The following is a 22,442-nucleotide window of genomic DNA, read 5'->3' on the forward strand; positions in this document are numbered from 1 at the left end:
GAAGTTCAAAACAGCTCCACATTCCTGCCTCCTAACTTGTGAAGCAAGCTTATTTTCCATGAGTAAGTTTTTTAAAGGCATTTACCCTACTTAATTTTGTATCAACACATGTATTAAAAAAAAGTATGTGCACACACATATGTGTCATTCATACATACAAACAAAACCACATACATAGATGTATGTAAAAAGATGCAGTGTGTTTTCTTCATCACAGACAAGTCTCTAAAGAGAACTAAATATTAGTAAAATTTTTGCTTCTCAAAGTAAAAAAAACTAATAAAATAGGTGTTCTCATTAGAGCTGGACAGAATTCCTTAACTGCATTTCCTCTTTTATATTTAAAAGGTATACATTTGGACAAGACAACTCCTTCAGGAGGAGAAAAAGAAGCTGTTTTCATATTCAAGGTATCTTTCCTAAGATTGCTCCAGAAGAAAGTCTTCCAAGCATGCAGAAGAAATGTGTGTGTTCGTAGTTATGAATTTGGAAGTAACAAAAATGAGTGCAGAAGTAAAAAAAAATCTACTGGAATTTATTCCACTTTTAAGGAAACAACTACAATTCCAAAATGTTCTTCGGTAGACAGAAGAAACTGGAGTTTATGAAAGTGCAGTCTGCATCATAAATATCCTCTTCAGATATAGATATTATTGTGACTTTCACTGGTTATCAGTAACTTCTTCAAGATCTTCGTGCTTTCAGATACATCCTAGGAAAAGGAAGAGATGATCAGCATTAGCTACACTGCTGGTAACAAAACAAAACAGCCTCACTGTCCTCCATTTCATTTTTTATTACCTTTAACATCAGTTTTATTAAAATGCTAACTCTGAGCAAAATTCAGGTCTTCTGCATGAAGGTTTTCAGAGATCTGCTAAAGGCTTCAAAGGAATTTGCAATTCAACCACAGAAAGGGATTGATTTGTTGTTTTGCATTCCTCTTTGCTTGTGTGTGAGAGGAAGAGCCAGCAGATTTGCTGTTTTCCATCAGAGTTTAAACATTTACATACTGCTCTATCAGTCTGTGCAGCAGACCAGTAAAAGCTATAATGAAAAGCATGCAGGAACTGAGAGTTAAAATAATTACTTTGGTACTCATATATCTCTTCTGGCGTTTAGATGCAAGTTCAACTGGCAAAACTGAGAAGTGTTTTGAACCAACTACAATTAAAAACATTTCAGGAAGAAGCAAAACGTTCAATTTAGTAGCTATAATGCCATGATTTCACAGCTGCTTGATTAGTGCAAAATTCGTAAGAGTCATCTTTAGAAATTCAGTCTTTTAAGAAGTTACAGGCCAAAATAAATTTCTTCAGAAGCTGGCATGTGTGGTTAAGACAGGAGATACAGAGCTAGGAAAGAGACATTGTGCATTTGAATGTGAATATAAAAAACATAATATGCTTTAAACATTTTAACATGACACACCTCCAAAGGAAACTACAGCTTAAATGATCACAAGAAATCACTCCCTGATATATAAGAGCCTGAAAAGACAAAATGAAGTACTGACAGAAGCTGTAGATGCATTACTTCTAAGCAACTTCCAAACAGATGTCAGAGCAGGGACTGTAGCAGAAATCACTGTCCTCTGTAATTAAAATCTGTATTTTACTGCCTTTTTAGGTGGAATCCTCACAGGAGTACATTAACAGCAGAACACAAGAGATGACAGACAAAAACAGACAAAACCTCCCATTAATTTTTAAATATGAAATTTTACCTTGACTAAACTCTTCAGGACTTTAGAAGAAAGCAGAGGCTTGAACGCTTCAATTGTAACAGTGTCCAGTTTGATGATATCAGTGTAACACTGATACAATACTGCAGGAATCTGCCACACTTGACAGTAACTCAAAACTAAATACAAGTCAAAAGAAAATGCGTATTACATTCAGCAGAGAAGGAATCTAAATTCTGTGTTATAGTATCACATTTGTTCTGGCCAGAACTTCAAAAGCATAAAAGCATAGAATCACAGAATGGTTTGGATTAGAAGGGACCTTAAAGATTATCTAGTTCAACCCCCCCTGCCATGGGCAGGGACACCTTCCACTAGACCAGGTTACTCAAAGCCCCATCCAATCTGGCCTTGAACGTTGCCAGGAGATGGGGCAGCCACAGCTTCTCTGGGCAACCTGCTCCTGTGTCTCATCACCCTCACAGTGAAGAATTTATTTCTAATATCTAATCTGAATCCACCTTCTTCTAGTTTAAAGCCATTGCCCCTTGTCCTGTTACTACCATGCCCTTGTAAAAAGTCCCTCTCCAGCTTTCTTGTAGGCCCCCTTTAGGTACTGGAAGGTTGCTATCTATATATTCCATAAATTTCCACTGGAAGCAATGCTTGAAAGTTTATAAACTAACTACTCAGGATCTTAACCGCTGGACCATTCTTCATTTCCCAGGTACATGAGAAAATAAACCACCAAAATTTAGTCAAACATTGCTGGTACTTCTTTCTGGCAAATACCGTAGCTGGAAACTGTATTACTGGTAAACAAAAATGAGATTCTGTAAAACAAACAAACCAACAAACAAAACCCAACCCCCCGTAGAACTCAAAGTGTGAACAAGATAAACATTTTCTAGACAAATTATGCACTTTGAGCTCTTGCCAGAAACCTTTTCATCATGATGCTGCCACTAATTTGGTCCCCTATAATGAAAAGCCTGGCCCGGTTTATGACATTACATAATAAAAGTGAATCTAACTTTCACATGAGGTCGAGCAGTAGCACTTTGAAATCTGTTACCTGTAATATGCAGAAAGAACCTTATGAACCTCAATTTGGGTGTTCAGATGAAACCAACTCTTACTAAAACATACTTAGTTCATGAGCAAAATGCTCCCCAGAGCCCTACAAAGCATGCAATATGCTTTGTGAGGCTATGCAGAAGCATTTGCTAGTACTTATACCCCACACATAAAGGGTAAAAGGATTTGAGGGTGGTTTTGAAATTTGTCCTTATTTCACAAAGCAATATGCAAGATGTGAAACTGTTAGGAATTATTTTTCAAAAAGCTAACTTGTCAGCCAGTTTACACAATTAAGCATAAATTCTGATCATACTGGGATGCTCTTCAAAATTTATTTTGTGTCACCACCAGCAGCAATTGTTACTATTGGAACTGCAAAATACCAGCAGCAGGAAGATCTCGCACAATGTTGGGTTGTTCCAGCAGTGGGCAGCAGACCTGCTCTTTGAATTCTTTTGTCTTTAAGGCTTTCAGAAAGGGAGATGGGAGTGTTAAAGTGGATTCTTGAGTTTTGTAATCAGCTACAGGACACGTTGAAAGAATGGTTACTTGCAAGCCCTCCTTTCTCATACAACCAAAAACCTGAAATAAAAATGTTAATAGATAAGCAACATTTATCTTCTCACTAACAGAAAGATTTATTTCAATTTCAATGGAGATGGCAAAAGGCAGCTTAATTCAGGTTCCCTGGACTAAAATTCGAATTGCAGCCTTCAGGTAGAAATTTCACATGCACTGATCTTGGGATGGAGACAAAAACCCCCAAAAGAACAGCTAATGTATTTACCAAGCCTAGTGATTTTCTTGAGAGGCTTTAGGTTTTCAGCATTTCTGTTCACCTGCAAATATATTAAGCATTACTATTTTTACTAATGGTGATTGTAGAAAGAAAAAGGACTCTGTATAAAACCAGGCTGCTTATAACAGGAGAGCAGCCTGCTATGCTGCAAGACATCTGAAACTGAAATTGTGCTCCCCAGATGTTCCACAGTACTTAAGAAGAGCCTTCATTTTAAATACTCAGATTTTATTTAATTATATCGAAGAACCTTCATGTTTTTCACAGTCCTCCCCAAATTCAAAGCAAACAGTTTCAAAAACATTGTACAAAGCACACTTTTGGATCCATTGCATGCCACCACAAAACACCAACACACTGCACAGTCTCCTACTGTTTTCAAAGAACTATGTCAAATATGACAGAATGTCATATGTCAGAATGAGCAGAAGCATGATAAACCTGCACCTTCCCTTCAAACTATCCTCTTCAGATTTATGACCAGTAAGGAAATAGGGAATTTGGTAAACATTACAGAAACTCCCCTGTTGCTGTATATGATACCAATCATGGATAGAAGGGAAGCTGACTGTTCCCTCAGATCAGTGCGTTACCACTGTAATATAAAACTGAACTAACTTTTCAGAAGCACATATATTTTTAATTTACTTTGCTGGAAATGCTATCTGGTATGCATTACTGCAAAACTTTAGCCTCTGAGTGCTCATTTTATGCTGAGAAAACACATACAAAAGTAAAAATCTGACTCAATAAGACTGTAAAGATGCTCAGCACATCAGGATTTATGAAGCATACAGGTCAGGTCTGTAACACAAACTAAAAGCAAAAGATTACCAGCACAGTGCTTCTGCTGATTTAAAAATACCAGTAACTATGAAGTCTAAAAATACTCAAGAACACTAACTTGGTAAAACTGCACACTCCTACTACTCATGAACACCCACATCTGAAGTAACACATTTGAGCAAACAGCTGGAAAAACACAAATGGGAGGACAGCAAATCGACCATCATCTTTCTTTTGTAATCCCAGTTTAAATGACATGCAAGAATGTGTGGAATACAGCAAACCCAAAATGGTTTAGGTCTTCAGGCTTCTAAACTTCAAAGAGAACTATTACCCCCCACCAAAGTGAATGAAGCTCTTCAACAAACAAGGAACCACAAGAGTCTAGTTTTCCAAACTTGGATGCGAAACCCCTGTATCATTCAGTGAAGTTACCCCAGTTTTCCATCCTCTTTGTGTTCCTGTAACCTCTTTGGCCACTCACACTGAGCTGCTTGTACGGCTTTCCCTTGCAACCAAGCAGACCTTCTCACAGGCTGGCTGGGCCAGCTGGCAGCTGGACTGAGTAGGTACCACTCAGCTTAGGCTGAGGACTTGCTCTCGGTGGATGCCCTGCTTTTTACCTCACTCTCTGTATCTCTACCAAAGCCCTACCCAGCTTCAGCATAATGTAACAGCTTCAGAATCTCTACTTGAACAACGAGCAGAGATTTAAAGGAAGGTAGGTTAGCAGACAGACAGCAGACAAAATAAGCCAATACTTCCTAAAGGCTAAGCAGCGACTCAAATCCATAAAGAAAATCAACAGTCAGAACATACTCCCCTGGCTTCATCTTATTAAAATCAACAGGATGATATTTGGAGGGACCTGAATAACCCAGCAGCGTTCATGTACCGAACACATCCATTTGTCAAGGCATCATCCATCCTAAGTTTCACAACAGGTTTGTCTGGTCTTTGGCAGATGCACAAATACAGTTATGTTACTGTTTTTTAAAGAAGGATTCTCCAGAGCCGAAGTAAGCCACAGGAAATTTAATCCAAACAGGAAAAAGGCTTGGAAAGTAGTTAAGGGTGACAAAACTGAAACTCTCCAAAAGAACTAACTGTAAAAGTTGGTAAATTACAATGGGCAGCATCTAAAAAGGAATTTCACAGAATCTGCCCATAGTAAATCTGTAGGATATTTAAGAGAGGCACAGGGAAAACAGTTATTTACAATGCTGTCATATTGAGAATATCAGAGAGGAAGAGGCACTTGCATCAAGCTGAAGATCCCCACCGCTAAGGTTTCATTACTCAATTTGTGGTCTTGCCAGTTTTACCTTTTCAAGCCACTGGAACTGCTGATCCTCAGCCACGTAACAACTGCACTGGCACAACCAAACCTTAAAAAAAAAAAAACACCACCAAAGAAGTTGTGTAAGCAAGTGGTTTAAAGGGCACAAAATAGCTCATAATCACATGCAGAGATAACGTGACTGCAGCAAACAACTTGATGGCTTTCTTGGGCTTCTTCAACTCCATTTCGACAAGAGTTTTTAATTTACAACTGATGTGAAGCAACTGTGTTGTCAAATGTCTTCTTTGTACTGAACTTCACACACTAGAACTTGAAAAGTTCTAATAAGCTTAATGACCCTTCAGATTTTTTATTACATTAATCCAAAATACTGCAGTTCCAGTGGCTGCTTTGCCCTGGGCAGGGTAAGGGCTGGACAAAGTTGCTTTTACAGAAAGCTAAAATGTAGACGAATTCATGCATAAGCCACTTACTGTTGGATCAGATATTAAGCGGTAAAACAAACAGAAAGAATCTGTTGGGAGGACATCTGTTGTGCTGGATGTTCGACACCACTCATTCCACAGCTTCACAGCTCCAACTACTTCCCAACATACAGAATCCAGGATAAAAGAAGACAAGAAAGCTGCAAAGAAGAATAAATGCTGTTAATTTATCAAGAATAAAGTTTCTGTTCTACAAATAGATACCCAAACTGAGTTAGATTATTTCTTTGCAATCTCAAGTTAAAAAGAAAAATATAGTAATTAATTTTTAATAAGCATTTATTGACCAAATCCAGAAAATATCAAAAACGTGAGTAAGCTTACTGTATCAAGATTTAAAAGGTAAAGAGCAGTTCTAAATATAGAGATTCCTAACATCAAAACCATACATTCTCAGGAATTACATCACCATGGTCAACTTTGATTCCTTTAGCATTTACACTAAGAATGTAAATACTAAAATCACAGAATGCTTGGCTTGTAGGGGACCTTAAGAGATCATCTGGTTTGAACCCCCTGCAGTAGGCAAGGACACCTCCCACCAGGCCAGGTTGCTCAAAGCCCCATTCAATCTGGCCTTGAGCACTATTAAGTGTTTAATACTTCTTAAGTCTCTAATACCTACTAAGTCTCTAATACTTCTTGACATACCAGATAAAATAGATTTCTAAGAAATAAATAAATAATAAAAATGGAATCAGAAAGGCAGAACTATTACACTGGCTCTAGGAAGCAGAGACAAGAGAACGCATGACTTAGTGGCAAAAAGGGATCCTAAATCAAGTGTTCCTAAATCAAATTCCTGTCAAAAGTCACCCTTAAACAGAAGGCTGATCCAAAATACCTAAAACTGGTTTTCAAGGAAAAACCTGAACAAAGGGAAAACAAGTGAGCAAAGCTAACTTAGATATCATTTAAGTGTCATCTAGATGTGGCCTAAATGTAAGGAAGACTTAAAAGTTTTTTATATTCACAGGGAAACAGCTACTGATACACTCAAAACCTTGCTCAGGACGCGTGGGAAAGGGTGAAGGTGTTTCAAGACTGCAGGCCTAATGAGTAAATAGCCACCTCAAAAGAGGACATTTTGAACAAGTGAGGAATTACAATGTGGAAAAGGGACTGACCAAGAAAAAAAAGTAAAATAAAATAATTGTTGATTGGAAATAAAAGCATACTTGATGCACAATTTTACGTATTTGACAGACCCCTATTGAAAACACTAAACTGCACTGAGCAACTTGCTACTATTAGAAGACAACTTTCGCCTATTAACAAACAGTCCAGGAGAGTCTACCAAAGTCAGATGAAGGAACAGGGGGGTTGTCCCAACTAAAATCCAAACTCAAACCATACTTTGCTTCAGCCCTTCAACTAAAGATACATCATTTGACCATGATCTGACAGGAGGAATAGTGAGCTGTAACAAAAACTGCATTCTGTGTTTTACACACTAACTGGTTTCTCTGGACAGCTCAGCTGCCTCAGGGTTAAAACTCCACTCCCTAAACCAAGAGATGGACACCCTTAAGGACCATCCTCACAGCAGAGACCAACATTAAATATGTCAAAGGGAGCGTCCTGGCACACTTAAAGCTTTCTTCCAACCTCCCGCCTCCTCAAATTTAGTCATCGAAGGGCAACAGGATCTGAGAGTCTCAGGCGGTTTGCTTCTGCAGTCCGCATCACTTACCTGCAGCATTACGTCCTATTGCAAGTATAAGTTTAGAGCAGACAAACAGCTCGTCGGCAGAGCTTTCCGTAGGCACTCCCGACTTCAGTGTCCAGCGGACGTCGATCTCCCTGGCAAAAGATGTGGTGCAAGTGGCGCAGCGCTCCCCCTGCCCTGTCCCAGGCCCCCGCCCAGTCACAGCGCCAGGCCCGGCCACCTCTGGAGGACCATCCCCGGGGAGGCCGCATCACCGCGGCCGCGGGGCCCCAGGGGCCACGCCCGCCCCTTGGCCGCTACCTTTTCTTCTCCAGCTCCCTGCGGATGTCCCGGTCCTCGGGCGTCTCCGCGCACCCCTCCTCCGCCGACTCCTCATCGTCCACGCCGGCGCGGGACGGCGCCACTACCACCTCCCCGAAGAAGGTCGCCATAGTTGTCTCTTGGAGGACAGCGCGGCTGCGCGGCACCGCGGAGTTCCGGCTCCGCCCGCTCTGGCCCCGCGGAACGTGGAGAAGCGGTGGGAGCCTTCCAAGGTTCTGCTGGACGCGGACGCTTCCAGCGTCGGGCCCCGGCGGAGGCTGCAGCCGCGGCACCGGAGCACGGCTCGTCCCCGTCCCTCTTGCGAAGCCGCCATGCCAATCACCGCTTTGCGGTCCGGCGGGGAAGCCCCCTCCTTCAGCTCCCTGCCCCCAGAGGGGAGCCCCCGCCGGCCACTGGGCTGCTGACACAGGGGCAGGAACCCAACTACAGCCAGGTTAAACGTGCCAGTCGTGGGCAAATAAGAGTACAGTTGCCGGTACAATGTACAGCTTTACTTTGGTCCGCTTCTACGGGTACATCAAAGTATTTAAGGAACTCGATTCTCTAATGCTGCTGTCTGGACTTTTAAAGTTTTCCTATGCCTGTTGTCACTGCTCTATATTCAGGTCCTGATTTAGAACAGGCAAACTCCCCCCACCCAAAAGAAACACACTAAAAATACCCAAACAAAACAAACAAGAAAAAAGCTAAAACAAAACAACAGAAAAACCACCAACATCCCCCCCCCCCGATCCATTGCATGAACCAGCTTTAAAGACACTACTTTGCATGACTACTCCCCGATTTTACTTCCCTGAGTGCAGCTAAAGCAAATAAAGAATGCTGTTTAAAATTACCAGGAAGAAGAAAGAACAGCTTTCTCAAAGGCTTAGATTAGCCAGTTCTGAGGCTAAGCATGCACATTTAAATAAATAATTTTAAAACCCCAAAATATAAAAAAAAAAAAAAAACCAACACAAAACACCATACATCAAACTCCCAAGAGAGCAAAACAGTAAAAGTCCTTTTCCAGTTTAACCATGCCTCCTCCTCCTGTAATTCCCTCTTGGACACAGAAATACTGAGGCTAGACCCTTCCCCTAGCCTTGAGGGTGACCATGTAACATGCAGTGCCCAAGTGTGGTGTGACAGCAAACACAGCAACTAAAATTGGTGAGAAAGGAAACCATCTGTCTAAGCCCAACCTGGAAATACAAACCTACCAGCCCAATTTTAAACTTAAGATTAATAAACACTCTGACGTTCACTTAAGAGCTATTACACCAGTATTTATTCCTGCACTGGAGGTTATACTCCGAACGTAGAACATGGATCATAAACAGCTGCTGAACAATGCATTTGGTTCATGGAGAATATAAAAATACCAGTTGACCTACTCTCTTTTAACAAAGCTGCCCCTAAAAGGTCAGATACACAAAACCACCTTCAAGTTTCATCACTTCGTTGGTTTAGAAAACAACTTAATGAATTCAGATAAGCATCTATCTTGAATTTACAAAACTCTGCTGTATCACAGTAAGGACTATGCTCTGAATAAAATTCCTAGGGTGAGAATGATAAAAAAATAGGTTGGTTTTGGAGTTCACATAGAAGCTTTAAGGGGGAAAAAAATTCTCTCTATACTTAAATAACATTTTACATAGCAATAAATAACCTTTTGGCACATAACACCAGCAATGTTGTTGGAGAGAAGTGGTTCTCACAAAGTGCTGGTAAGTTGTGGGTGGGCCTCCCTTTTCCATCACTCCCATTTGCAGAAGCATTAATGGCACTAATGACTGTCTGTGCAGCTGCATTAGCTCCCCCCCCCCCCCCTTCCAGAAGTTACTTCAGTCCAATCCACTGGAAAACCAGTTCACAAACTTGCTATTTCAGTTAAAATGAACTGGGTGAGGATAAATCTAATACTCTAACACATCTCCTGCTGAGCAATGACCTCAGAAATGACTAGATGTTGCTGAGTGTGAGCAAGGGAGCCACTGGAGCCGAGGGAGGAAACCCACAGTGGGGAATGGAAAAGGAGTGGTATCACTAAGCGCCTGGTGCTGAGCAGCAGACTGGGAGTTCCACCAGCACAGCTCCAAGAAAAAGCAAAGGCATTCAGAAGTGCCACATGTTCTTGTAGTTGACATGTGGCCAACCAAGAATTGGCACATTTTTCCTGGAGAAATCTTCTCCTGCCCTCTACACAAGAATTATTTCCTATCAACAACAGCCACCTCAAACGTTTTAAAAATAGGAGATGTATTATTAATTATCAATCATTATTAATAATCAGAAACTGGTAAGGTTTAATCAGTGAGAAGTCTAACATTAAAGCACCTAGAAGTTTTAATCTGGAAGAACAACAGAAATGTAGCAAAAAGGTCTGGAATGTAAGAATCCTGCACCTCCAGTTTTTCATGCATAAAGAAAACAGAACAAGTGTTTGTTTGTTTTTCTATTTTATAAAGAAAACACACAAAACCCCTTAGGCCCAAGAGTTCACCTGCATTTCATACTCTTAAGTTTACAGTATAGAAGTCACATTGATGATGATAGTACTACCTGTCAGCAGAAACCCTCTCTTCACCAGTGCCAATAATATGCCTCTGCAACCAGCAACTATGCTTTTTCACTGGTAGCTGGTTCTGGTTGCAGTTACCAATAATGCACATACAGAACATTTAACGTCTGTACTAACACAAGTTGTAAAGTTACTAGCCTAGTGACCGTTCGTTACTCTTTAGATGCAATGCCAGCATCCACTAGATTTTTATAGTGTATAGCATTATGTATAAGCCTGTTCCTATTGTATATGATTTCATACAGCATCAGAGATGTTTGAAATCTGTTCTTGAATGTTGCATGACCTAGGTAGTATTCCATTGCAGCACCCATAACAATAATACTCAACATACTGCTATTAACCTGTTGCGCAGTGTTTTAACTTTTTTCCTTTTTTTTTTTTTTAAACTTGTTATATGTAATAAAATACCAGTAAAGACAAAAAAATTGCCCCTATAATGAGGCACATTTTGGCATCTGTGCTAAATGCTGCTACATGGGCAGGCAAGTGCAAGTCAAAATATGAAAAGGAGAAAGTCATCATCTAATCACATTCATAACTTTTTCATAGAAAAATATAAATATATTCCCTGAAATGTAGGACAAAGAAGAGCCAGCATCCATCATGAGTTCTAGTGCTATTACCAAAAAAAAAAAACAAAAAAAAAAAACAACAAAAAAAAAGGTGGGCTGGCTTTTCCTTTTAAGGTTACGTTTCACAATCTACATCATCTAAACCTCTGTCATCATCATCGTCATCACAATCGTTGTATCTCACAGTCCGTCTACCTCCATTCCGAGTTCTTATCTTAGAGCGCCGATTAGCTCTTCTATATTTGGTGTAATCCAGATCTTCAGAGTCATTTTCTTTGTTGGGTTTCCAACGTTTCCTTCTCTGGGGTCTTCTGGAAGGCTTCAGTGAGTTGGAACTAGTAATTTCTTTTCTAATCCCTTCGAATTTCCTTTTCCTCTTTTTTGTTTCTGTGGCATCACTGTAGACACTGTTATCAGTTCCAGAATCTGAATCAGAAGAACAACTGAAACTGGCTTTTGAAATCCCTGCGGTCCCAGGTGCTTCCACATTTTCTGATGCTAAGCTTTTTTCATCTTTCTTCCCCGTTTCAGATTCTGATGATTCTTTGAAGTCATCCAATAATTTTGATCTTTTGAAGGAAGCTCCACTTTTTTTATTTGGTACTTCGATATTTTTAGTTTCGTGTTTAGCTAAGTCAGCATCTACCTCCTCTTCAGAATTGCCCGTACAATGGTTGTGGGCTGAAGCTAACCGATTAGAACTTCTCCAGTTTCTCCCATTTTCCATCTTGTGGTTTATGGAATTGCCCTCTGAAGAGTCAAATTCAAGATTTTTAAGAGCTACAGCACAGACAGTTTTGAATGCCTTCTTGCAATTATCATTCTGGTGCTGAGTTACTTTTATCTCTGCTTCAGATTCTGTTTTTTCGTTCTCAGACTCACTAACGTACTTTCTTTTAGGAGCAGATGATTCAGGGCAGGAAAGTTTTTTTCTGCGAGAAAGTTGTTCTTTTTCATTTTCAGACTTTAAGCAACCATCTACCTCTGAGCTGCTGATCACCTTCTTTCTGGATGCTGTAGACACACTGCCATGAAGCTGCATTCTGTTCTTTTTTACTGTGCAAACACTTTCTGAGCTTGATAATTCCTCCTTTGTATCACTCATTATCTTAATCTTATTGGCTGCCAAAGTGGCACATCTGCGTGGATTCTTCTTCTCATTAGACAGCTTTATGTGCTTCTTGTAGTTAATGATACATGTCCTGCTCCTGAGCACTTTCGCACTTTGTCCGGTCTCCTCAGATACAGATTCTGCAAAATAAAGATTTAAAAGTTTAGCAATTTGCATTCCTGAAATAATTTGTTTACTAAGCACAACACTACCACCTCTTATAAAATACACAAAACCTTTTTCTTTTTTACTTCAGCTGTTACATGCAATTTGCCTTAAGCCTTTACTAAAAATACAGTCAGCTGGGCACAGGCTGACTGTATTTTTAACTTATTCTTAACTCTCAGGATTACTCTTTTAGTTTGAGTTAATGAAATGGTTTTAAAGTAACATTCTTTAGCATTCAATCTAGTAATTACCTTAGAAATTTCAGATTACCTAACTTTGCAAACAAATGCTGTCATATTTCTAATACTTTTGTCATTAAAAGTGATAATTTTCTTCGTAGAATGAACTTTTAAAATTAATTATTGCATATTTTAAGCCTTCTTATTCTAAAAAAAAAGAGATTATAATATTTTATGGAGACACAAGCTCTGGATGGATTTCACAGTTGTTTCACATACACAGAGAACATTTAAACCCTTCAGTTCCTTGGTGACTTGCATTCCAGAAAGGCAATTTGCAAAGGTGGAAAAGACTGCCCAGCCTTAATACCAAGTACTAACTTAATCCCCTTTGGCTATCTGAAGAAAAGAACGCTTAAAACTTAAAGACAACATTTGGAACTATTCCAAGAAAGGCAGTTAAAAAAAACCAAACCAAACCAAGGAGTAAGAATGCACACAATACTTTTAGCCAGGTTTTCACAGACAGGTGCAAAACACAGTTGTGTGTTTTGATAAAAAAAAAAATCCTTTATCATAATAAAGACATTATGTGTATTTTCAAAATTTCAGAACCCATAAGATTAAATGCAGTACTACATGATAAAGGAGTCCAGCTTTCCTGCAACACACTACTAGAATATTAAATCTATACTTTGTATACAGAATCTTAAAATAGGCGCAAATTTGTTTAAAACTCATAATTTTCTTTTTAATTAAAGATTTAATTAGAATTTAATAGAACTCTGCAAGGAACATCCTAAACTGAATTCTCCAAAAGTACAAACAAACTGCATAGGCAGGAAGAAGAAGGACTGAACAAACACCCCCCCCCCCAAAAAAAAACAAAACTGGGAGAGCATTTAGAAGAAAGGCAGTAAGATATGAAGGCATTGTTCATCAGGTTTACCATTGTGACAAGCTTCCCTAGAGCTCATGCCATCAAACTCTAAACCTCGAAGTCCCTGCTGCAACTCTGGGTAGGCATATCCAGCCATACCTCCAGTGAGGTAATCTGCAGAGTGTACTACTGTCCACAAAGTATTTCCCATCCCCTACTAGCAGGCTACACAACTTTTTAAATCTATACAGAAGCATGCTATATGCTATATATCTGTAATATATATTACATAAAATAGACTATACACCATAGTACTATATATGCTATGATTTATATAGTAAAACATACTATATTTTACATGTAGTGCATATATATTATATGTATTAAAAATAACCAAGGCAAAGTTCCCACATAAAATGCTTACCTGGTTAATTGTGTAGTAGATATGTAGTTATATAGAGATAGAGTATATATTTACTTGAAAATGAATGTTATGTAAATACATAAATACACATTAATATATGTGTCTCTATGCATATATTTATATAGAAGCATACACATACTCCAGCAGTACTTAATGATAAAAGCCAGGTGTTGCATCTATAGACTGCTGAGGAGAAAAATGAGCCATAAAGGGCATCTGCTAATTTAACAATAATTATGTGACCACATAATGGTCATATAATTTGGTAATATCCCAAATTAGCTTCAAGATTAAGAAACTGAAATGGAAAATAAGGACAAGGGGGAATGGCTTTAAACTGAAAAAAGGGAGACTGAAATCAGATACTAGGAAAAAATTCTTCATTAGGAGGGTGGTGAGGGGCTGGCACAGGGTGCCCAGAGAAGTTGTGGCTGACCCATCCCTGGCAGTGTTCAAGGCCAGGCTTGGACAGGCCTTTAAGCAACCTATTCTAGTGAAGGCGTCCCTACCTGTGGCATGGGGACTGGAACTAGATGCTCTTTAAGGTACATTCCAACCCAAGCCATTCTGTTATTCTACGATAACTACTGTCCAAAGTTACATATCATTTCATTTCAACAAAACATCGGGGGAGTAACTCACAATACAAAGAAAACAAAATGCCTGAAAGTTACTTGCCTTTAAGGAACACTGTATAGGACACTGGTATATTCCCCTTCCATGTGAAAGAAGTCTCAGACTTGGCCCTATGTCTTTAACTATCCTGGTTCTGGACATACTGGAAATTTACTATTACAGTTTCTTTACTAAGTTAACAGTATACTGAGCCCTCTTGGCAGGTGACTTTGCAATAAGACCCAAATGATGCAAGTATTCACTACTGTATTTCTTCCTTAGTGACTTTTAAAGAATATTTCATGGCCTTGTAGAAATGTACTGATACTTGAAGTTTCTCCATAGTTAAGAGTTTCCTTTATATGGGGTCTCTTCATTTGAATCAAGTATTTTAAAAGGGCACCAGCTTAAAAATTCTGGTAAACCAGAAAAATGACATTCTGCTGTTCACAGGAGTTTTGGCATAATGAAGCACATTCAAGTAAAAATTTTCAATTCTAGAAAACTGTTAGAAGATTTTCCCCAGTTTTTCTGAGTTTTAGAAAGTGACTATGGCAACGTAGTTCTGACAAGTCTAGAGCTCAAAGGCCAGTTACAGAAATCCTCAAAACAAGGAGCAGGCCAAAGAAAGAGAAGGTACTGCTCCTTTTGAGATTTTCTGCTACCTTGAGCTGCATGCCATAGAACTTGTTCACAGCGCCTTTAGAATATTGCTTAGTTTCATGCCAACAACCTGAAAGCCAGTGTTTCTCAAATTTAACTGTCACAACACACACACAGAGCGCAATCTTACTTCAGGACAGATACACTCCATAGCTAAGCAAATGCAAGTTAAGTATGGAAAGAACGATCATGATTTAATGACAGGGTTTTCATGGAGAAACATATTGCCTGAAATGTAGAAGAATGGTCCACACAAGAACTGTGCAAGAATTCTAAATACTACACAGCTACAACAAAGAGTTAATAGTTTTCTCTCTGTACTGTGTTTGGTAACCTCGCAGTTCCAAATATGTCTAGACTTCTAGACACTGTTGTCAACATCATACCTTACAGTTCTCCTTCCCACATAGTTATTTTAAAACAAGGAACACTATTACACTTTGTGTAGTCCAAATCCCCCCAGTCATTATCCAGTCATTAATCTTGTTATCCCCTTCATCTAGTGAATATCAAGAGTTAGATCTATTAACTTCAAAAATTTTACCTTTTCTAATTATTTTTGTTTTTCCTTTTCTCTTCCTTTTTCTTGTTTTTGAAGACGTTTCACAATAATTACTATTTTTTGAATCCATCTCAGATTCTGTACCAGAAACGTGATTGAAGCTGGCACAAGCTCCAGATTTTGAACTCCTTGCAATTCTACTTGGCACAAAGCTCTCAGAGACAAAACTTCTCCTGTCCTCTCTGTCTTCTGTTTCAGATTCTGCTGTGTCCTCTAAGTCACTCAAGACTTTTGCTTTTTTTAAAGGAGCAATAAACTGCAGACCAGTTGCTGTTCTACTATTCCATCTATCCAATTCAGAATCCACTTCATCCTCAGAGTTGCTCACTGCAGGCTTATTATGTGCAGATGCTGACTGGTCAGAAACTTTCTGACTGTTATCATCCTCTGAATTATGGCTTTTGGAGTCATCCTCCAAAAAGTCTAGGGTGGGACTTTTCATTCTGGGAGATACAGAATGGACTGTCCCACGTAACTGTTTATGACCATTGCTCTGCCAGTTTTTCTGCTTCATCTGTACATCTGTCTCAGAATCTGAAGTTCCATTATCAGATTCACTAACAAATCTTCTTCGTGGAGCTGATGAACCAGGTTGAGAAAGGCTTTTCTTCTTAGTAAGCTGCTCTTCTATTTCTTTTTCACTTTCAGACTTTAGGCCTACATCATCCTCAGACCCCTCCAGTAACATTCGCCTGGCTGCAGCTGAGGCATTTCGGTGAGGCAGTTTTCTGTTTTTGCACCCTATGCCAATACTTTCTGAGCTTGAAACCTCTTCCTCCACATCACTCATTAGCCTTAACTTATTAGCAGCCACAGCAGCACTTCTGCGTGGAGTTTTTCTATGTCTACCAGTACTGTTACTGAGTGACTTGGATGTCACCACTGAAGTGTTTTCAGAGTCACTTCCATATAACCTTTTTCTGACAGTTTTCCTTGTATTCCCATTCTCCTGAAGAGGTGCTCCTGCAAAGAAAAGGAGATATTAATATCATAAATATAAAAATAGCAGCTTCTTAAGTCTTGTCAAATCTGGAAGAGGTACAGCCCACACATGACAAATGCAAAACACTCCTGGTGAGTTATATGCTTTTGTTGTCTGCCACAAGAAATTACTTAGCTATGTCATAAATTTCAGATTCTTTCTAGTTTAGTGACAATTAGAATTTCTTTATGAATTACTGCTTTTACTTTAGACTGTTGTGAGACATTCCCTTTCACCAGGCTCCCCTAAGAACTAATAAAAATGTATCTTTTTAAAAGCTGAGTGTAGTATTTCCAGAGTTTCAGAACTACCAACAGATAAACAACAATTAAAAAAAAAATCCTAATTACACTTAGTTACATATATATATACTCTTGTGTCACTTGCCATTCATGAGAAAACTACTCAGCTCTTACCTGTTTGCTTTCTCTGAGCAGCTCGATTTCTAGTTATTCTCCGATTGCTGTTCTTTCTTCTACATACACCATTGTGTAGAGGAGGTGACACAAGAGCTGTAGAGCTGTCTTTGCTATCTTCTGAGCTACTTGTAGAAGATGAAGTAGATGAAGAAGCCAAAGAACCTTCTATTTCACTTTCTGTTAGAAATAAAATAACAGTCAATTAGAATTCTATACATATGGTTAGCTTCCAGTTAAGAGCGACATTTTGCTGACCCAGGAAATCTTCAAAATTGCCTCATGGTATTATGTTACAATACACTATCGGGCCTTAACGTCTTACATGTATGCAACTGATAGCTCTACAAAATCTACCACTCCATACTGATACAGTGTTCAGTGATAGGAAGCTTCTTTAACCTGTATATAAGTTTGAAGTAAAATAACTCAGCTGTTTCCAAATAGCAGAATTGAGAAAAGCATATTAGAAAGCAACAAAGAGATCTGACAGATCACAGGACTAATGTTTCTTGCTGATTTTTTGTCAAGCTGAGGTGTAGGGCCAGAAGGAAAAGATAGGCAAGCTTTTATGTCTTGTGGAACTTAACGTCATTTGCTAACTGTGGATGACAATTCTTATGTAATATACATGGGTGTATAACCTGTACTTCATATAGGACCATTTATCAAACACACTACACCTTCTCCTACATCACAGAATCATAGAATAGTTAGGGTTGGAAAGGACCTTAAGATCATCTAGTTCCAAACCCCCTGCTGTGGGCAGGGACACCTTACGCTAAATCATATCACCCAAGGCCTCGTCCAACCGACCACCTTCCTAGAAGAGCTGCTTGAAAGCATCAAGTAACCATGTGGTTAGCAGATCAACTTTTTCTTATCTTACTCAATTCAACTTTGCTGTGAATCCCCATATAAAAGCTGAAAACAAACCAAATAAAAAAAAAAACACCAAAAACCTGAAACCAAACACAACCACCCACTTGACTGCAAAATGGATATACAACCAAGACAGCTCTGCCTCCAAGAAGCAAGCTATCCTACTGACAGATTTCCAATTAGGTGCAAGCTTTTCCCTTAACAGAAGTTATATAAGGTTGCTGCATTCTATGGCATTTTAGAGCAGAAATTTCTATGTTTAGTACACAGATCTTTTTATAACATTTAATAACATAGCAGGTGTCCACAAAATACACAAAATTCTGTATTACCCAGAAACCACTGCACAGGAACCTTGTCTAAAAAAAATTTCATGTTACAAATGCAAATCTCACAACAATTTAGAATGCAATTGCAAATTATGGAAATTATAAAGGAAAGGAAATATTTATAGACAATTCATTGGTAAGACCAAGATGAAAAACCTCATCGGAAACAGATGCCCTTTCTGACCTGATGATAATGCACAACAATTTGTTAGTGTTGTGGATCTAGCTTTTCCATTCCTTTCAAAGGATGCCAGGCATGCAGAATCAGAGGATTCACCAGAAGAACTATGGTTGTAATTGCCAGCATTTGATTTATGGCTTCCAACACAGGCAGCTCTGCTTGAGGTAGGTTGAGTAGAAGAATCTTCCTGCTCAGATTCAGTTTTTGCCTGAGACTTTAATGGTTTCTGCTTCAGATTTCTAATGAAAGAGGAAAGAAGTAAAGGCAACACGAGTTGTTAAACTATGAGAAATGATGACAATTACGTACTTTAACAATACTTCTCTCTGAAAGCTTAACTAACTGTATGCCATATAATTTTAGATTTATGGAAAGGTAGCTACATTTGTGAGCCAACAAGATGTTTGACAATTTTAACTTTGACAAGGATATGCTTCAAGTACTTTAATTAAAATAACAGTCTAGACTCCTTGTGCTGTTGTGTGAGAGAAGACATTCTTTCTCTGCTCTGAGAAACAAAGGAACTAATAATGCCTTCTAGACAGCAATGTCCTTTTATTGTTTATCAGGAAATTGTAACAGCAGCCTCAATTTCTCTTGAATTCCCAGTTTCTTGTTAATTGCACAAAAGCCTCAAACTAAGTGCTATGCATACAAACATTATTCCAAAACAAACTGAGTTTCAAAGACACAAAGAAGGTGTATCTTTAGAGAAAATCTACTGTCTAAAATAGTGTTTGTAGAGAAGCTCACTGATTCGATTCTTCCTTACTGTACGTGTTAAAAGTGCAACATGCAGTTCTGGAAAATCACTTGTTTTCACATTCAGAAGTACTACTTTGTCAGTTGCTCCCTTACAGTCACAGGTTTTCATATATTCATCGAAGTTCACAATTTGTATATGCTTTTTGCTATCCAAGCACTCTCACAAATAGTCCCACACCTCAGCCCTACTAAACACCACTGACTTGTAAACAAGTTATATACAATTCCTCAGATAAGAATAAAAGGGTTGTTTCAAAGGAAAATTTCTTTCTATCCTGCTGTGTGTGTTTATTCCTCTGGGAAGATGCAGGAACTCAAGGAAAACTCCCAGGAAAGCTTAAAGCTCATTGCCGGGTATGCCTGTAGCATAAACCAACATGTATGGGTACATTTGAAAATGTACAAGTAATCGGATGAAATTTTAAGATGAGAAAGCCAAACATGGCAAAGAAATGTTTTCAGTTTGGGTTTTTTTTTTCTTCTCCCTTAAAACTCTGATTTCTATCCTTCCACTGCTAGAGACAAAAGGCTGGACAGTAGCAGAAAGGTATAAACAGAGTTTCCCTTAAGCTTTTTTTTTTTTTGCTTATTTAGATTTCATCTCATGCGTGAATTAATAATGCAGAGTTAATAATGTCAATCACTACTTGTGTCAAAAGGTTGTTTTCCTTCAAAAAAGACATTATTTACCTACCCAAAGAATGCTACAGTAAGTACAAATTTCTATAAATTACATAGAACTTTCTCCTGCGTGTGATAAAACACAGAGTGCATGCAGCTTTGCAATCTTTGTAACATATACAGCAAGTAAATCTTTGTTTCATTCCTCGTTATTTCAGTCAAATTAAATATTGATTCCTGACTGAAATATTAAAAAAAAAAAAATTAAAATGCCAAAACAGAAAAAAACCCAAATGCAAGAAACCCAGTCTTTTTCTACTCTTCGGTCCCTTCGCTTTTTCGCAGTACTTTCTAAACTATAAAAAGTATACCACTGCAGGAGAAGTTATAAAAAGTCTCACTTTTTGAGCTAACCATTTAATAAACCATTATTATTTTCTTCATAGACTAAATATGACAGTCAGTATGAATATTAATCAGCTGTAATGTATCTCTACATCTTCATAATTCGGTTACCTGAGCATCTTGGTAGGTTGCTGCACTGAGCTTTGATTATGCAATCGTCTAGTATACCTCTGGTTTCTTCGTAGCTTTTCATTCTGTTTCTGACCATTTTTAAAATCTGAAACAATTCTTCTTATTTTCTCTTCAAATAGTGCTGACAATCTCAAGGTCATGCTATAAATCTAGATAAGAAAGTGGCTTATATTAAAACCAGAACCTTTCATCAAAAATAACACTTCCAAAATTAAAAACCATATAGAAAGGAAATAGAGAAAGCATGGCACATAATCTCATGTAATGCTAGATAAAGAAGTGAACATATCTAATAGTTTATCATACTTCTCCCACCATTTATTCAGCCAGCAGCTTTATCAAAAATACTGATACACAAACTAATTCCAAAATAATTTCATTAAGACAGGAATAGCCCCGCCCATATTAACAGCTACCTTTGACTTTTTGTTTGGAGTATAAGATTTTGCATTACTAAATATAAGCCTTATATCTTTGCACAGTTCCATTGGAGTGTCATAATTTCCAGCTTCCAGAGTTTCTTTCACTGTACCAAAGTCCATTGGAGTGTCTATAATATGTCTGTAATCCTAGAAAAAATATATGAAAAAAAAGATTCAAGAAGGTACAATGGAAAAATAACACTTTCAAATTTTATTTCTATAATTTCAGGGTAATTAAAATGACCACAGATTATCTTAAACATCAGCTTCTGTTTTCAGAAGCAATGCTTTTACTGACTAGCTGTTTAAAGTCTCAACTACATTATCTCATATAAACTCTTGCTCATTTACAAGGCAATCTTCAGAATTCCCAAAAGTTCATGAGCTGATACAATGTCACAAGCTTGCACATGCTGATGTCCAGTTTCAATTCTCCTGAGTTTCTTCAATAAAAACTACTCAGTAACAGTAACACGCAAGTCAATGTTTTTATTGTTAATCAAAATGAGAAATCAGACTGCTATAAAATGTCATGTAATCCTCTCCTTGGTGCATTTTACTATAAGAAAAACTGATCTGGTTTAAGAAACAAAACAAAAAAACCCCAAACCAGCAAAACAAAAACCACAAAGCAAATCAAAACACCTTTTTCTCCTGTTAATGAGTTTTAGAGATGCTCAAGATGTTTTTAAAACCTGAAGACCCAAACTCAAGATGTGAAGTTCACAGAAGAACACCTGCATGCTTAAGTGTTTTTTCTTTGAAAGTCTTTTGGGTTTTTAGACAATAAGGGCCCAAATTGTTAACAAGAACACTATGTAAACTAAGATAAAGAGAAGGAATAAATCAAGTTCACAGCCCAGGCTCAGTAAACAGGTTTTGTAGATAGTTCCTCAAGAAACTACTGTTAATTAAGAACATACAGATTAATCTAAAATCCTTTATTTCCCTGTAAGGGACAGTAAGAAAACAAGCAAAAAAAAAATATTTGTAAACACCATCACTGCTCTACAATTGTTTTGTGTTCTGTGTCAACATTTTGACGGATGTTATCTTAATGCAGTAGAGTACACAGCTGCTAATTCTAAGCACAGAGCAGAGAGATTTCTTTCAGTGGTTTGGGACTAAAGCCAAGAAGAGAACAAATAGCATCAAGAGCAATATGCAGATTTTATTATGGTACCAAATGTTAGAAGGAACACCCCCCCTTCCACCTCCAAAAAACCCAATAAAACCCGAATAATATTTATATCTTACAAGGTTAATAAGAACAACTTACAGGATACTGATCCAAATCAACTGGCTGTCTGAAAGGTTCAGAATCTTCACACTGGAAAATTAAATTCACAAGCTCCATACATTGCTTCTTCCAGCAGGTTTCATCATAGCCAGTTTTCACACTTCTTCCTTTTTTAAAGCCCCGGCCCTTGACAAAAA

General features: G+C 38.2%; 2 protein-coding genes and 1 long non-coding RNA gene across 3 annotated transcripts in view; all 3 read right to left on the reverse strand.

Moving 5' to 3' along the window:
• Positions 1–511: 511 nt before the first annotated feature.
• On the reverse strand, positions 512–8,286 carry PSMG1 (proteasome assembly chaperone 1). Its single transcript, XM_062602590.1, has 7 exons — positions 8,107–8,286; positions 7,831–7,940; positions 6,126–6,277; positions 5,675–5,737; positions 3,148–3,346; positions 1,727–1,863; positions 512–712 (listed from the first exon to the last, which is right to left on the reverse strand). The coding sequence occupies exons 1-7, from the start codon at positions 8,235–8,237 to the stop codon at positions 638–640; spliced, it is 867 nt and encodes a 288-aa protein (XP_062458574.1). The 5' UTR covers positions 8,238–8,286; the 3' UTR covers positions 512–637.
• Positions 2,348–3,141, reverse strand: LOC134155418 (uncharacterized). The gene is made up of 2 exons (XR_009961547.1): positions 2,814–3,141; positions 2,348–2,779 (listed from the first exon to the last, which is right to left on the reverse strand). It is a non-coding gene; the product is annotated as an uncharacterized LOC134155418 (long non-coding RNA).
• A 2,268-nt stretch (positions 8,287–10,554) lies between the features above and the next one.
• The window catches only part of BRWD1 (bromodomain and WD repeat domain containing 1), a 57,100-nt gene continuing 45,212 nt past the window's right edge, over positions 10,555–22,442 (reverse strand). The window contains exons 35-41 of the mRNA XM_062602554.1: positions 22,285–22,431; positions 21,000–21,152; positions 20,563–20,732; positions 18,664–18,899; positions 17,269–17,448; positions 15,853–16,833; positions 10,555–12,519 (exon numbers count right to left, since the gene is read on the reverse strand). Of these exons, the coding sequence (XP_062458538.1) occupies positions 11,384–12,519; positions 15,853–16,833; positions 17,269–17,448; positions 18,664–18,899; positions 20,563–20,732; positions 21,000–21,152; positions 22,285–22,431 (3,003 nt within the window). The 3' untranslated portion in view covers positions 10,555–11,383. The remainder of the gene's footprint in view (positions 12,520–15,852; positions 16,834–17,268; positions 17,449–18,663; positions 18,900–20,562; positions 20,733–20,999; positions 21,153–22,284; positions 22,432–22,442) is intronic.

Source organism: Pezoporus occidentalis, unplaced genomic scaffold (assembly GCF_034315485.1).
Source record: "Pezoporus occidentalis ecotype Australia unplaced genomic scaffold, CSIRO_AGI_Poc_V1 ctg77, whole genome shotgun sequence".
NCBI classification, from domain to species: Eukaryota; Metazoa; Chordata; class Aves; order Psittaciformes; family Psittacidae; genus Pezoporus; species Pezoporus occidentalis.

Bases quoted from the DNA above. Each gene is read 5' to 3' on its own strand.
- PSMG1 (XM_062602590.1), bottom strand. From the start codon at position 8,237: ATGGCGACCTTCTTCGGGGAGGTGGTAGTGGCGCCGTCCCGCGCCGGC. The intron at 6,278-7,830 runs GTAAGTGATGCG...TCTTCTTTGCAG, and splicing joins AATAGGACGTAATGCTGCAG to CTTTCTTGTCTTCTTTTATC. The intron at 5,738-6,125 runs GTAAGTGGCTTA...TTTTTTTTTAAG, and splicing joins GCTTAATATCTGATCCAACA to GTTTGGTTGTGCCAGTGCAG.